The sequence below is a fragment of the Archocentrus centrarchus genome, chromosome 8 (assembly GCF_007364275.1).
Source record: "Archocentrus centrarchus isolate MPI-CPG fArcCen1 chromosome 8, fArcCen1, whole genome shotgun sequence".
Taxonomy (NCBI): Eukaryota; Metazoa; Chordata; class Actinopteri; order Cichliformes; family Cichlidae; genus Archocentrus; species Archocentrus centrarchus.
The window spans coordinates 8578612-8595282 of NC_044353.1; the positions used below are offsets into that span (position 1 = coordinate 8578612).

The 16671-nt window shown below is 42.6% G+C and overlaps 2 protein-coding genes across 5 annotated transcripts; both read left to right on the top strand.

Moving 5' to 3' along the window:
* Positions 1 to 356: 356 nt before the first annotated feature.
* LOC115784369 (uncharacterized) lies at positions 357 to 8482 on the top strand. 3 transcript variants are annotated; one of them, XM_030735586.1, is made up of 5 exons: positions 357 to 719; positions 2056 to 2181; positions 3090 to 3114; positions 5741 to 5821; positions 6438 to 8482. In XM_030735586.1, the coding sequence occupies exons 4-5, from the start codon at positions 5776 to 5778 to the stop codon at positions 7307 to 7309; spliced, it is 918 nt and encodes a 305-aa protein (XP_030591446.1). In that variant the 5' UTR covers positions 357 to 719; positions 2056 to 2181; positions 3090 to 3114; positions 5741 to 5775; the 3' UTR covers positions 7310 to 8482. The 3 variants fall into 3 exon arrangements, with proteins under 3 accessions (XP_030591446.1, XP_030591448.1, XP_030591447.1); XM_030735587.1 differs by lacking the exon at positions 357 to 719 and adding an exon at positions 728 to 752; XM_030735588.1 differs by lacking the exon at positions 5741 to 5821.
* Positions 8483 to 8856: 374 nt separating this feature from the next.
* On the top strand, positions 8857 to 15828 carry LOC115784319 (uncharacterized). Of its 2 annotated transcripts, none has more exons than XM_030735499.1 (4): positions 8857 to 8978; positions 10400 to 12914; positions 14335 to 14417; positions 14799 to 15828. In XM_030735499.1, the coding sequence occupies exons 2-4, from the start codon at positions 10460 to 10462 to the stop codon at positions 14898 to 14900; spliced, it is 2640 nt and encodes an 879-aa protein (XP_030591359.1). In that variant the 5' UTR covers positions 8857 to 8978; positions 10400 to 10459; the 3' UTR covers positions 14901 to 15828. The 2 variants fall into 2 exon arrangements, with proteins under 2 accessions (XP_030591359.1, XP_030591360.1); XM_030735500.1 differs by having other exon boundaries at positions 14802 to 15828.
* The last annotated feature ends 843 nt before the right edge of the window (positions 15829 to 16671 follow it).

Here is a 16671-nt window from a genome sequence, read left to right on the forward strand (position 1 = left end):
TCTCCTCAGAATTTGATTCCAATTTTTGGTGATTGCATTTTGTCTCTTGATGTGTTTCTTCCAAGGCTTTGAGCTTGCGTTGCAACTCGTTAATTTCTTGGGTCTTGGAGGTCAGTTTAGAGTTCTTCTCTTTCCTCTCTTCCAACAAGCTTAGAATATCCTTCTGTGATTTCCTAAGCAGTATTCCCCAACCTTCATTTATGATCTGCAAGTTCTGCTTGTATTGCAGATCTTGATTTGGTTGGTCCTCTTTGGAAATTTCTCCCAAGTGCTTATTTTGGGCTTTTGTGTCTCTTTCCTTCTCCTGCATTTGTTCAGTGTCTTTTGAGACACCTTTGCATTGAAGAGGTCCAGCGTAATCAGTCTGTTTTGGGTCCTTGGACATGTTCTTGAGCTTGTTAAACACTGCTTGAAAAGATCCAACTGTTTCGTAGCTGATGAATGTTTGCATGCCGCAAACAAACTCCTGTGTGGTTGTTTCTCTTGGTTAGTTCTACTTACGGGTTCTGGGGTTCTTGCAAAGCCTCTTTGATCCAGCTGGAATGATGACGTCATCAGCAGGGACCGAAAGACCAAGGGGTGTGTCGCGCAAAGGGGGCGTGTCCAACAGCGGTTTTAGAATATCACGTGACAAATGCCGAACGAGGCCCCGTTTTCTGAAATCACGTGACTGACTCCTTATGAGAAAAAGACGTGGGAAATAGAGGAAGTGTTCTGAGGTGAGTCTGATCCACTAGCCGTCACATTAAATGGTATATCGTAATTATCAATTACAATCTATTACTCTGAAATATTACAGCGCAAGTCTAGACAAAATAAAGTGTTCTGGGGCGAAAAGCTGCATTTTTAATTCAAAGTGTCTTGTACATAACTGACATGTGACATGGAAAAGTGTCATTAGTCGGGTCTTGTGCTACTAGAACAGCGTCCTCGGCTGTGATTTTTCAGATTTGCTAAAACTGCCGGAGGGATGAAAACCGCCCTTACGAAAATCCACTATGGTAACCATAGTGGATTTTCGAAAGGGCGTTCAATGTGGATGGAGACATTGTGATCCTGGAAAACATCAATCCCATCAGTACAATATCGTTTCATGATAGGACAGAGCCGATCGCTCGAAACAATTTCGTAATAATTCGGAGTGACTTCCTCCTGAGGGAGAACTGCCACCAAAGCATGCTAGCACAATGCCCGTGACAGCTTAACAGGGCCGCTGGAATCACTCACAGTTGGTATCATGTGATTTTCCTTTAATTAGTCTCAGCTGTATCTGGTGCTTCTAAAAGAAAGAGAGAAACTGATAGAAAACTGGTTAATTACGCAGTGTGATCCTACACACACAAAAAAATAATACCTGGTTTGAGAAACAGTAAATAAGATTCAGTTTAGCTGACAAGAGGCCACACATTTAGAAATTAGCTCAAATATCAGTTCATGATGAATGCCAGCATTGCAGATAAAATCACCAATCACTCTTATCTGACCCATCCTTGCCACCTCTCCTCCTCCTCAGAGGAAGTTCGCACAAGGCCAGCGGCTCTGTGAAACAACTCCACCTCCTGTCCTTCATGTAATGCACAGCTTTTGACTCAATCCTGTGCCAAGCAGACCAACACACAGCCACAGTTGAACAGTTTCATTCAGATGCAGTTGATCAAATCGCTGATTTTACTAGTGTCAAAGTTAGTGAGTCAACAAAATCTACATTTTATGGGCTTACGCGCTGCAAATGCGCACCCACGTCCATTTGAAAAGATGTGTATTCCATGAAGTATACAGTATTTTGTCACAGATACACTCCTCCGTTAGCTATGTGGAGTTCAAATAGAAGGCAGCCACGTGACAGCTGATGTGATGGATTATAGCCTAGAGTACACAACATAAACACAGACACACACACACACACACAGTGCCTTTTTTTCCCCTTGTCCACTGCTCTGAATCATTTATATTATGAGCCCTAATGTGTGTCATTTTGTGTTGACACACACAACGTCTGCGACAATGTGTGCTTGTGTGTGCGTGTGTGTGTGTGTGTGTGTGTGTGTGTGTCAGGGAACAAACCAAAAGTCAAAAGAAGCCTGAGGACGAGACAGAGGGAGCAGCGGTTGCCAGAAAAGAGGTCTCTCAAGAAGGAAAGACAGACTCTACTGACTGCACAGAACACACAGCTGCTATCAGGTATGACAGGACCATGTCTCTTAAATACAATTCATTCAGTTCAATTCAATTTTATTTATATAGCACCAAATCACAACAAACAGTCATCTCAAGGCGCTTTATATTGTAAGGTTAACAATAATTAACAAAATGATCCACAAGCACAGGAAAAAACTCCCTTTTAACAGGAACAAAGCTCCGACAGAACCAGGCACAGGGAGGGGGCGGTCATCTGCAGTGACTGGTTGGGGGTGAGGGGAGGGAGACAGGACAAAAGACGTGCTGTGGAAGAGAGCCAGAGATTATTAATTACTCATGATTAAATGCAGAGTAGTGCACTAAGCATTGAAATGTACACACAACAACGACAACAACTGCCTCAGACACACACAGAACTTCAGATTATAATGTTGCAAAATACTCAGTTGTGGTACCACATAAATGTGTGTACAAGAAAATCAAGCCCTGCACCCCAAATTAGGTGAACACTGATAACATCCTGCTTGTTTTGAAGACCTCTAATTCAAAGCTAATCTGCGCTAATTTAATGCATTAACGTCATGTATACATTATTGTTTGTATATGTTTTCTTCTCATATCAAGAAAATGCATCGTATTTACTGACCTCCGACCTCTGCCAAATGTTCCACTTTATGCTACAGCCCACGTTTGCCTCACGCTGACAGCCAGCATCAGGACTGAAATGGTTGCTGGGCAAGACGGTCTCAGCTTCTTTTACAGTTGATGGGACTAAACTTGATTCAACACTTCTCTGATGATGGCTGTGAAATATTTATGGCAGGGCACGAACTGGGGAGGGCTCAGGAAAACGAGGGGGGGTTATGAGTTTAAAGTTGCAGACTCAGTATCTGCTTTTAAGTGTCTGACCATGGAGAGTACTTAAAATTGTCTCTTCCTTTTACCCACAGGCTGCCACTGACAAGGACGTACAAGGTAAGAAGTCAGCTGCACGTAGCCTCCATTAGCTTACCATCAGCAGCTATCGTGCTTTGTCACTTTTCATCACTATGGCTGCCTAGAATCCATTCTTTCTTGGCAGATGATAATTTACCATAACTAAGTCTTTGCCTGAAGAATAATCATTTAAGTCTGTGTGACAGAATGGAGCCATGGCTGAGAAACAGCTCTACTTTGAGTGTAACTGCGTTCCTCAAATTCCTTCAGACTCTGTGTGCACAATGGTGTGTGAACACCATTATCACAGCTTTTTTTTTTTTTTTTTTTTGTTGGCCAGTCTCCACTTTGTGGACAAAACCTCTGAGGAGTTGGGAGGGAAACACAAGTAAAAAGGGCGTAACGTTATAAGCAAACAGCGAGCCCAGAAGTATGTGAGTGATGTCAGTGTTTCAGATTTAAATAAATAGAGAGAAGCACACAAGCGATGTTCTGCAATAAAATCAACTTGATTAATGCTGAAGGATAAAATCGAGTCAATATTTGGTGTGACCACCTTTATTCTTCAGCACAGTCTGAACTCTGAGGCAGCTTTCTTCTCATCTCTTTAATTAGTCTTCAGGAAAGGTTCTCCAGGCTTCTTGAAGGACATTCAAAGCTCTTCTTTGGATGTTTCTGCCTTTTTGTTCTGCTCTCTGTCAGCATGATCCCACACTGCTTCAGTGCTGCCCGGTGAATGGTGGTACTTTTCTGTGTTCATAGTTCTCCTGGCTGCTTGTTGTCACTGGTTCATCCTTTGAATTAGATGCCCTTTTTTATGCTTGAATGATTTATAGGTCAATGTTCTGTGGCTTAGCAAACAAACAACAAACCACTCCTCTGAAAATGGTCAGGGACTGCACTGAAAACGAGTGAAAAAGCAGCCGATGTCCAAGGGAAAAAAAAAAAAAAATATGAAAGACCTTCAGGAAGCTTGGAGAACTGTTGCTCGAGACCAAAATAAATGAAAGTCTGGCTTTTTTTTTTTTTTTTTTTAAATGAAGGGGGAAATCTAGACTTTTGCTCAGCATTGTAGATGTAGGGGCCACAAGCTCTTCGCATTTAATTATGAAGTAAATATAGCTCTAAATTGTCAGTAAGGTCACCTGAATAGCTAAATTTTGTTACTTTTCTTGTGTAATGATGCTCTCTTTAACCGATGGAACACAAACCCCTTTAAATATAGACTCCCTCATTGCCTCTGTTAACACGCACGCCTCCCTCAGCCTGTTATCTGTTGCTGATTGAATATGATTTCAAGCTGTATTATGACAAAAACCATATTTTGTCATGGGATTCAGTGCCAGTGAAACACCTGAAGCTAAAATAGCTTAAATCTTAGGTTTCCTAATTGTAGATAATATGAGGCAAAGCAGGTGATACAGTGAAGAAAAATATATTCTTGCTTCTTCTGGCAGCTGTTAACTTGCTAGTAGATGCACTGCTAACTCCTGTAGTACACTACTGGCTACTGTATACCATAGGAGTATTATAGACTTTAATACAAGACAGCTATACATTTTCCCCCTTTTTCAATAAGCCCACATAGTTCTGCCTCTGCACCATGCAGGCTGAGTATCCATCCTTATACTTGTGAGAGAATATGTTACGCTGCTACGTTTGCATTTCACTCAAAAATAGGAAGTAGTTAATCTTATTATTGTTACAGATTTTAAGTAGATGTTGCTTAGTCATGTTCCTGCACAGCTCCGTGCTTCCTCCCACAGTCCAAAGACATGCAGTTAGTGGAGTTAGGTTAATTGGTTTCTAAATTGCCCATAGGTGTGAATGCGAGTGTGAATGGTTGTCTCTCTGTGTTGGCCCTGCGGCAGACTGGCGACCTGTCCGGGGTGCACCTTGCCTCTCGCCCTATCGCAGCTGGGATAGGCTCCAGCCCCCCCCTGTATAGTGCCGCTCACAAGCGCAGATGACTAGAAAGGCTGCACCAGGAGGACATCCGGTGTAAAATCTGTGCCAAATCAACATGCAGATCCATCTGCTGTGGTGACCCCGTGGGAAATAAGGAAGCAGTCAGAAGTACCCCCATTTTCCATTTAACTGAGCTCGTTCTTTAGTATTTTTTTTTTTTTTTTTTTTTTTAGATTTACAAGCTACTGTGTCTGAGCTAAGTTGTTTTTCATGTTTTGGCTTCTGTGACAGCCTAATACTTTATTTATCCAAGCTTTTGGGATAAATAAAGTATTTCTTCTCCTTTTACCGCCTCCTCTTTTTTTTTTTCCCATCTTTTTATTATTATTATATTATGAAAATGAGTGTCGTTAGGTCGCGTTAGCTATCGCTCCTTCATGGGTCCAGTTGAGGTGAGAGCAAATGACGACTGTCAGAACTCACCTGAGCACGTCATCCTGAAACCTCTGCACTCTCTTCGTGCATTTCTGATCTTGTCAGTGGGTAATGTAATGATACATGGAGGTATGGTAGCAATGTTAGGCACATGAGTTTTGTCACTTTGTGTCCATAACAGCCGTGCCCTTACATACAGAGACTGCACAAATGGAATCAGTAGTAAAGGAATTGTCAGGCAGTCCAAATAATAACACAAATACACTTTGAGTGTACGCTGCACTGAAGATAAATATTTCCATGTCTACATTTTCTTTCTCAGTGGACAAACTGCCTGTGGGTCACTTCTCGGTAGAAATGGCACAAAGGATGTTTCCTGAAAGTGGGCAGGAGGGCCGATCAGGTGAGACACAGGATTGGACTGTTGCAAATGTTCAGAATCTAAAGCTGTATTACTACAAGTCTGTACAGGAAGAAAACGGTGATGGCCATCCCCTGAAGTGCAGGGCAGAAATGTTTACCAGTGAAAATGCCAGCTGTGCGAGCTGATAAACTTAAATTTGGGCAAAAGGCTATCCTCAGTTATTTGCATTTGCCTCTTTGTCCTTCTCTTGCAAATGATGACCTCTTTATTTATTGTTGCGCCGTCCAAGTTCGGCCCGCGGGATATGACTTAATGAAGAGGCTGCAGTGAAAGGCCTGGGAACAATGTTATATTTAGCCTTCTTGTTATTTCTGTTGGTTAATTTTTAATGCCCACTGGAGGGGTGTGGGTAGCTACATTTTGCTCATTGTGTCGCTATAATTTCTGTTGTGCCGGCTCACGTTAGTAACACAAAGTGCTGACCTGGCACTGACCTTAGTGCTTCTCACTTTTGTGAGACATTTAAGAGCAGTTTTGTTTGGCAAAAATAAAGGCCTCACTTATGCTGTAAATGACTTAAAATGAAGTGAATTTTAATATTTATCTCAGCCTCTGCCTCGCTGTAAGCATTTTACTTTGTCTCTTGTGATTGCAGTCCTGGGAATGCTGGCAGTGCAGGTAGAGAGGGACCCCAAGACAGGTGCCACCATTGTCAGGTCAGTGGCCCCTGTGTCCACACCAGCTGGTGCTCCAAAGGCTACCGCCATCTTTGACGACGGCAGGAAGAGCATCCACGCCATCAGCGGGTCAGTAGGTCAACCCTCGTCTGAAGAGCTCGGGCAGATCTTGAGTGTCATCGATGGGGTCGGGATGAAAGCGCTGCTGGATGATGTCACAGTCACACCAACCAAGATAGAGAGAGATGCTATCGTTGCTAGCAAAGGCTCAGAGAAAAACGACCTGGCTCTTAACACCCATCCCAGCACGGCGAAGGAAGACAGCAGGCCACTGGGCAGCTCTAGAAGCGATGACTCAAAGGCTGAGCTGAGCAGAGTGAGGTGTGCTGTAAGTGTGGGAAATGCAGATGATAAAAACATGATGGCGCTGAGATACACTACAGAAAAAGTAGATACTGTGAAGGAGCAGATGTTGGAGGAAAGTCCTGTAACACTCGTGTTCTTGGGATACGCTGATGCTACAACTGATCTGAGCCCCAGCCAAGAGGACCAGGAAGGCGCGATCACTGTGGAACGAGTGATTATCACGGAGGACGGAGAAGAGCATGTCTTAGGCCCTGAAATGCCTGCTCCACTTTATTCACCATTAGACCAGGTAGCAGAGCAAGACACCAGGAAAGAGTTCCAAGAGGAAGCGGTTCAGGAAATTCCCTCGGGTGGAAATGGAGCAGGAGTCAAAGTCCAGGCAGAGGAAGGTGATAAAGAGTTGCATAATGAATCTCCACCCAGCATAGCAGAGGGAGAAGGCCGTTCCAAGCACAAGATCTGCCAGTGCTGCTCTGTCATGTAAGAAATGACTGAAGAGAGACACTCCCTCACAGGCTTAATTTCATCGTTGGGTTTATTTGTATACCACGCTCCCTTTATATGCTGCTTTGCTGTCTCAGTGACCGGGTTCAATAGCATACCACACCATCATCTGGTACAGTCAGAATCGTTTCAGTGTGGAGCACCCACCATTTCCCCTCGCCTTACTAACAAAAGAGACATTTATATATTTGTGCATCTTTCACAGTAGCTGAGGACCAGCAGCTCCTAAGGACTACTAAAAATCCACTTCCACCCCCTAGTGGACAGAGATAAGAACTTCAACCTGGTGCCTCTTATAAGATTATTTTTTTCTCTGCCTTTGGAAGTTTGTTCCAGGCATTCTATTCTATTCTATTCTATTGTGTTCTATTCTATTCTTTTATACCATGCCTTATCCACCAGAACAATCCCACACTCTTGTTTAGCAGTGGTTCCTGTAGAAATTGAAAAAGCTGTTACACCACCCTTCAGCCAGTGCCAGTCATTGCTTTTAGTATAAAAAATTCTTACACTGCTCCTGAGTGCTGAGATTTTAAGGGTTTCAATGTTTTTAGGAGTTTGAATTTGACAATTTAAAATAAATTTTACATGTTGAGTTTCTTAAGCCTGGTTCAGGTGTATGAATTGTTTTAGTTTTTTTTTTTTTTTTTTTTAGAAACAACCTAATTCTTGCTGAGAGTTTCGTGAGAACTTTGATACTTTTGTCTGTGCAGTCGCTGTGAAGCTAACGCCAACATCTGTTTAGGATGCGCTAGGGCTGTAGGTAACCTCGCTGACATGGCAACAAGACATTTTTATCTCAGTTTTTGTACTGATTAGGCAAACACTGATTAGGTGTTAATTATAAGTTGTTGTTTTTTTAAAAAACTTTCTGGCAGAGCTGGGTTTGTTGTTTTCCCCGTTTACAATCCGTGTGCCAAGTTAAGCAAATTGGTTGGTAGAATTAGTTTAATATTTTTCCCTCACAGACATGAAAGTGGTGCTGATTATCTCATCTAACTCTTGGGAAGAAAGTAAATAGCATACCGCCCACCTTCTTGAACTATGCCTTCACATTGGACTAATTTAGACCTGAAAATATGCATTTGAATAAAAAAAAAAAAAAAACTTGTGGAATTGTTTTAAGCACTTTAAAGCCACATTATATGAATAGCATAGAGAGAAGAAGAATATTGCTGCTGTTTAATCACTATCTTTGTATTTTACCTTTATGCATTTTTTTTGTTTTTTTTTAGGTTGCCTCTCACTGAAATTAGTCATTAAACTGATTTTATGTTAGTGGATCTTAAATGAAATATGTGGTAATTTGACGGCTTATTGATTGAGACTATTGCCTGCAAAGTCCCACAGTTAGATTTGAGATGTACTCATAATTTCACGTGAAAGCAGTAAACATGCAGACCTCCCACATGTGCTGCTTCACTATCAAATTCCATATTTTTACTTTGCAGCGCCTCATCCGACTCTTTGGGGTCACTCGCTGCAGGTCATGTGAACTGTGCGCTGCTACTTAAAGATGAGGATTTTGTTTGCTCACATGGCATACAGTAGAGGAGGGTACATGAGCTAAGTAGATCAGCTGGATCATTCATATTTCCATCGAGGTTAGTGCTATCACACACAGGTGATGACCGCAGCACAGCAATCAGGTGAGTGTCTTCCTTTAAAATATGAGACGACCTCTGTGCTTGATTGATTTTCAGTCTTAATTTTTTTCACTGAAAAAGGGCCAGGTTTTAATAGGAGAGCTTTGTCTGACAACAGCAAATATATATATATATGTGTGTGCTTGGCATAGTAAAGATGAAGTCATATTATCACAACAAAAACATAAGTGAGAACAGCTGATTGTGTGTGAGTGTAAAGGAATAACTGCCATTCATATAGTGGATAATGGAACCACAACACTGCATGTAATGTTCCACAGTCACTTAAGGAAAAGGAGGTGTTTACATTTATAATAGCAGTTACTACAGTTTTTATACTATTACAGTATTTAAATAATCTCCAGAACGCTTCTCCTTACAGCAACAACAGAGAGGAAAGTGTTCCTTTAAAGCACGCTGGAATAAATAGGTTAAGCTCATTAAGGCGCATTAATATGTCCTGTTGCTTGAGCTTTATATACAGTGCGGCGCTACTGCTGTTGATAATCCTTAACTGCAGTGTGGCTGGCATTAAGCCCCTGAATACAGGTGTAAATATAGACTCATAGATTTAAACCTGCAGCTCAGGAAACCAGATTATGCCGGGACACAGATTTCCATTATGGAAAAGCATATCTTGATGCATCAGAGTTAATGCACAATGCATGTTTGAATAGCTGATGGGTTAAATCAGAGTTTAGAAAAGGCAGAGCTGCATTATGAGGAAATTGCTTTTTTCCTTTGTTAGCAGAAACATCTGAACTTGATCTGCAGGGGAGAGAAAAGCTACCAAAACACAAAGTAGAATTTTGGTCAAGACACATTTCATGTCCCAGTGAAGGTGCTATAAATGGAGTGGATGAGTAAACATGGGTAAATATCCTAGAGCTGCAGAATTTGACTGGTTTGTGTTCATTTAACCAGGAATGCGTTATGAACATCCATTACTTGTCCTTTTATATCACTTCTCACTGCCTGTGTTGCTACATGTCTTAATTCTCAGGGGAATATTGTAAAACTGTTGGCAGGAATATATATCATGCCACCCATGGGCATGAACGTTTGCCATTATAGGTGCACAAGAGCAGACAAAATGCCATCACGGGGCACCTCTGTTGTTGTTGGGTCTTAATATATAACTTGATCCTGAGGTCAGATTTGCCTGTGCCAAAATCTTATTTAAGATCTTTAAGGTACAACAGAGCTATACACATGGCTGCCAAATGTCCTCTTAAAAATCATATCTAGACTATAAACATAATCTAATAAACCTTTTTTTTTTCTTCTTCAGTAAAAGCAACCTTTACTACCATACTTCACATTTTAGTATTCTTCTTACAGTTCATAATGATGATGATGATGATAATAACTAGCATTGACTCAAATGCCTCAATGACACTCATGTCTCCTATTTAAACTTAAAGGAAATTAATTAGAAGGCAGCACAGATATAACACCGTAAAGTGCTTCAAAGACGTGTCACCATGGAAACAAGAGGCCCTAGACCCAGCCCTCAAATTCTGCTCTCCGACGATGATGGTGGTCTGTGGATGAAGATGGATTCTGACCACGTGAGCAGCCACACTGAGAGTCCGTCAGCAGCCTCTGGTGAAAAGTCGCAAGACGAGAGCACAGTTATCTCTGCTGCTCCCACCTCTATGGTGAGGTACTACAGTGTGATGGATGATGAAGGTGCAGATGATGTCTTCATCCCTCAACCTCCTCCTCCTCCTCCATCCTGCACAGCTACGTTGCTGCCGGCAGAGGAGAGCACAGGTGCAACAGCGAGTAATTCTGGTGTGACCCCTTCAGTTGACGCAACTGAGGCTGAAGTTAATCCAAGAGGCTTAGACTTGTCTCATAGTGAGGAGCAGTTAATGGCAGCACGGAACAAGGTGGATGAAGAGGTGACTGCAAGTGCAGCGCAGATGTCTATGGACAACATATTAGCATCCGACGAACGAGACTCCCCTCCCCCAACTTATCAAGATCAAAAACCCATGGATGTCACCGGTTGTCTGATGGAAACGGGCCATGATGCCACTGGAAGACCTTATCGGAATATGGCAACAGAGAATGAGCAACCTGAGGATATTGTAATTCTGAGTGAAGGAAAAGAAAACTGCTGGGAAACCAACACAGAGAAAGACAGTTACCCAAAACAATTACATGCAAACCACAAAGAAAGCTCTGAATATGAGACGCATTCAGACAAAGAAGGAAACGAAACAAAACACAAGGACGTTTGTGGTTTTGATGAAACAGACTCAAAACTGTTAAGAGAAAATCTGGATATTGAGAGTGTGGAGACAAATGCCTCAATTGATGATGATTTTGAGCTCTGCAAATGCAACCAAAACAGGACCAATATAGCAACCCATCAGCCGCAAGTTGCCGACTTCCAAGCAGATGTGGCCAAAGAAAATGAAGCATATGATGGCCATGCATCTTTGGACTGTAACCTCGTGAAGTATGACTGGGTGAGGAGAGAAAGTGGCAGCACAGAAATGCAAGTGCCCCCACTTCCCAGCTCCAAAGGTTCTGAAGAAAGGGTGACAATGGGAGAGCAGGAAGATGGAAGCAGGAGAATAGCTACTGATATCCAACAAGGTGAGAAACTGCTTCATCGACTGCAGCTGGTGCAACTACGGCATGATGTGCAAATGTCAGAGAACCCTCATACCCAAGAGCAGGCTGTCACGAGGGATGAAGAAAGGGGTATGTTTGGGACTGAAATAGGGAATCTCACTGGTGAAGAAGAGCGGGAAGAAAGTAGATTTGAAACTCTTAAGAAAGAGGACGCAAAGGTGAGCCTGATGGAAAAGGAAAACAATGAGGATGAAGACATTCAAACAAAGGCAAGGACATCTTCATCCACAATTCCAGGAGAGCCAGAACATCAGAGGATTGCCAGACTGGAGCCAGGTGACTCCGATGATAATCAGAGTGACAGCTGGGTGCCTCCAGATTTGTTTCCCCTTAACTCTCATGAAACTTCTTCTACTGAAATTCCATTTCTGTCCACTGGACACCGCTTCTCAGCTGCTGAAACTTCCATGGAGAGGCAGCTCCATGAGGCAGCCCAGTGGAAGCAGAAGTTGCAGAGAGCTGGGGGTGTTTTCAATCTTGCAGAGAATCCAGATGTGCTGGAGATTCCCTTCAAGACACATGTCTCTCTTGAGTCACTTCCTACCAAGGTGGGTGTCAGTCAGTGCAATGAGTGGCAGTTCTCTGAGCAGAAGATGCATAAAGAGATAAGTCAGGACATTCAGAGAGAACTGGTGCTGGTCAACCAGGGTAAAATCCCAGGGGGGTACAGCAAAGGAGAGCTCCGCCAATTAAAAGAGACAAAACTGCTGTTTGAGGCTTTCCAACAGGACAACCCAGAGGGTCCAACAAGGCACCATAAGTCCCCTACCACTCTGAGGAAAGGTCACATTTACCCTTCAGTGCTGGAGCGCACACGTAGCCTTGAGATGTTTTCCCTCAAAACCTGCCCTGTTTCCAGAGCACATTCCCTCAGGCTGTACCAGCCTGCAACTGCTGAGAAGGAAAAAAGTCCTGACAGCTTCAGATCAAAGAGCCCAACTGGGGGTTCACGAGACAAAACACGCTTAGCCCCTTACCCAAAACAAGACAAACACGTTCGCCTGTGCAGAAGCATGGACTCTATAAGCAATGATGTCTCCACATTAGCTGTGGACACCAAGGGTAAAGCAAAGGAGGCGAACACAAACAAAGAGTCCTCGATCCTCAAACAAAACCCCTTCTTCAAGCTGCGTCCAGCCCTGGCTCTGCAGCCAGATGTAGAGAAGGACATCCGAGAGGCCAAAGAAAGAGAAGAGGAGCTGCGCAGACAGAGACGCACTCTGTATGGAGAGAAGAGACAGAACAGTGAAGATGAAGAAAAGTCAAGAAGCACACAAACACTCATGCAAGGTTAGTACACGTGATCTGTAATGTGTTTAATACTGCATTCACTTAAGCAATGCCCTTAAGGACCGTTCTTAAGTACATTTATATTACTCACTGAGAAACTTTTATATACTAGCTTGCTAGATTATACTTCTGCTCTACTAAAGTTTGTATGAACTGTAACCTAATTTGCTCATTTAGGTAAATATTGCTGACAATTTGAAGCACATGGGCTCTAAAAGGCTTTCAAAGTGAAAGCAAGAGTCATTTAGATCTTTATTCATCCCACAGCCATGACACTCATGACACTCAGTCTGAGCACTTTAATGAATGCCTCTCAATATCACATAGTTTTATCGACAACTTACTGTCATCCCTGTCACAGGCGGTTGAGGGCACATCTTTTGGGCAGCTGCCTGATCTGACTGTTAAGTGAGGGACAACATGAACGCCACTACCTGCATGCCCTAGTTTGATTATAGCCGTGTACAAATGAAAATCCCTTCAGAGCGCTAACATGTATGTAACGTGTGTACAGCAGTTTTTAGAATGTTTCCTATTGTTGAACGAGAGCTTGGATATCAACACAGTATGTCACTAAGTGCCATCATGTTGGTATTTCCATCATCAGTGGCTGATGTCGAACACTGGGTTGATTCCAGGTGATGCTGACAAAGCTACAAGTGACAGTAATATGTGTCTAAATGGAAGCAAGTGAGTCATTTCTAAGGTCAAATACGCTCTTCTGTTATCCTTACCATCTACAACAGGGCACTTTGTACTATTTTACCCAGATATGCTGCTATGTTCTGACAGGACACCAAATCTGACACTGAAAACATAAACTTGATGTGGCAAATAATACAAAATAGATAAACCTTCTCTGGTATCAACATCAGCACAAAAACTGTGCACCAGGAGCTTCATGGCACGGCTTTCCAGCTCCTGTAGGTGCAACATGTGCGTGGCCCAGTACTTCTGTCCATATAGTGTAGGTTCTGCAAAAACTTGGTTGAAAACACAGTGCCCAGCTGACTTCATGATGGCTGCACACATGCTAAAAGAGTGACGCTAAAGTTACATGTCTCAAGCAAAACACCGGCATTGTTGCTATTTGCTATTTAGAAGACATGGAAAAAGAGTTCTTGTGTAGCAGAAGCCCAAATTACCCAATTTCTGACACGGTTTAGAATCTCAAAACCAGCCTAAACCTTGGAAAATCAAACAAAGCAGCACAGAGACGCTAACCTTAACCTACTCTCTGCTAAAACAGCTTCTTGGACACAGCTCCCCACACACTGGAGAAACTTAACACAGTGGCTGTAGTGATCCTTAGGTTATAAGTGTGGGTGGTTAGCTGGACAAGCATTTTAATCATTTCAACTGCTGATTGAAATCAAACCCTCCAGCATTATCCTGTTCTGTTTCTCTTTCTGTCCTACAGATATCAGGAAACAGTCTCGGGGGAAACTGGAACGGGTCTGGCCACCTCCTAAAAAGGATCAGATGAAATTGGAGCAGACAGAGGTGATGCACTGGCACTCATTCTTATTTCTACTTTGTTTTCTGCATTGTTCTGCAAAATTCTGGCATGTTTCGCCAACACTGGCAAGAACAGAGGAATAAAAACACGTTTCTGTTCTGTGTAATGCATTGAAATACATAAGGAAGCACTGAATAGTGCTGCTACAGAGCTCACCACATCAGCAAAGAGATACAGGTTGAACAGAATTTTAAATATTGTACTGTTACGTTAAAACATCTGACAGAAAAGCATTAAGTTTAAAATATCTGTAAAGACTGCTTGTGTTACAAATGCTCAGATTAGTACAATTGATTTTGAATTGAGAAAGCACCAGCTAATCTCCCACTCTAAATCCAAGTTCTTTTCTCTGTCTTATCTCACAGCAGGAGCCAAAAGTTCACAGAGCAGGAGGTCAGAAGGCTTCTCTCTGGCAACGCTGGGAGTCGGGCCTGATCAACGGGAAGCCGTCAAAGGAAAAGAAGTGATGGTGGCTGTCCCGGTTCCGCAATACTACAAGCAGAATATCAGTGCTCTGCAGCGCTAGTTACAATTCAGACAGATCTGAGTGAAAATAGCCAAAAACACTGGGCTAGTCGCAGCTCTTTTAACTCTGCTATGAATCTGTCACAAATGCTTTTTTTTTTTTTTTATAATTTTCCAACAATACCAGTCCATGGGTTATGTTAAGAAAAGCTTTTGGACCAGCACAGCTACATTGCAGGATTTGTCTACTGTGTGAAAGCTGGTCCAGGAAAGGACTTTACTAGAATGCTGGCTAGCATTAGCAGCAGCCTCCTCTGTTGGATTTAGAAAAGTTTACCGTTTCAGTAGACAGTTCTGCAAAAGAGGGGTTGAATCCCTTTTGATGATTTATACTTTTTTTTAAAAAAATATTGTACCATAAACACAATTAGGTATAGAGCACTATGACGCTATTTAGACTGCCTTAAATCTAGTTTTGGTGAGTCTGTTTATGGAAGTGTATTTGAATATGTCTCATGTTTCAGGAGCTGGAGGCACTGGTTCTGGCCATTAAGGCTCGCTCTCCAGTCACTGTGTAATGACTGGAGAGCGTCTTTAAGCCACTCTCAGACTTGGATTTACCTCTGAGGCCAAACAGAGCAGATTACGGTGATCAGAGCTGCTTTTTTCCTGTATAGCTAGATGCATCATTTGTGGGTTTTGTTCCATATTTTCCAGCAACCTTAAAGATCCAAACAAACAAAAGTCCCAAATGGAGAAAGATGATGGAAAAATTATTTTACACTACTTAATCCACTGAACTAAAATCCAGTCATTGTTTTGGTGCCCTCTAGAGGTTGTTCCATCATGGAGTTGATTGCAAATTCAAGCACTTTTGGAAGCAAATGTAGGACGTAAATAAAAAATAGAATTAAAGGAGAAAAACCTTAAGAAGACTTTATTGATTGGCCTACACTCACACTTACAAGGGAGCACTTGGTTTTTAATCTCCACACAGACAGAAGTACACAGCTTAGCCTGTCTAAGCACCATCTGCCACCCCCCACTGACTCTGCCAAGAGGAAAGACTTTCACTCTGCCCTTCCTGGCTTGGCTATCACAGTGTTAATTGGCTACCATTGCCATCATCCTATGAGCAGCAAGCTAGGCCAGGGCTGGGCTGAGGTTTCAGCTGTTTACATTTTAACATAGCTGCACTAAACTTCCATAACAGAGATCCAAAATGTTAGCGTTTGAAAGTCTTACAAGGACATATGCACGCAGCCTTGCTTCAGACTGCTGTCTGCTGGATCCCTACAACACTTGAACCAAAGGTAGTCTGGATATGTAAAAGCAAGGCAGCTCTACTATGACACCAATTAGCACAAATATTTATGCCACTTCTCAAACTGAACCTCAGCATTTTCAGTTTGAAGCAGATGGGCTGCAGCAGCAGCAGAAGACCACACAGGGGTGCCACTCCTGTCAGGTAAGAACATGAGACTGAGGGTCTTCAAAACTGGACAATCCAAAATATTGCCCAGTCTGATGAGACTCCATTTCTGCTGCAACATTCGGATGGTTGGGGTCAGAAATCGGCATGAACAACATGAAAGCGTGGATCCATCCTACCGTATACCAACAGCTCAGGGTGCTGCAGGGGGGGTGTAATTTTCTTGGCACACTTTGGGCTCTTTAGCACCAACTGAGCATTGTTTCAACACCACAGCCTACCTGAGTATTGTTGCTGACCATGTCCACCCCTTTATGACCACAGTGTACCCATCTTCTGAC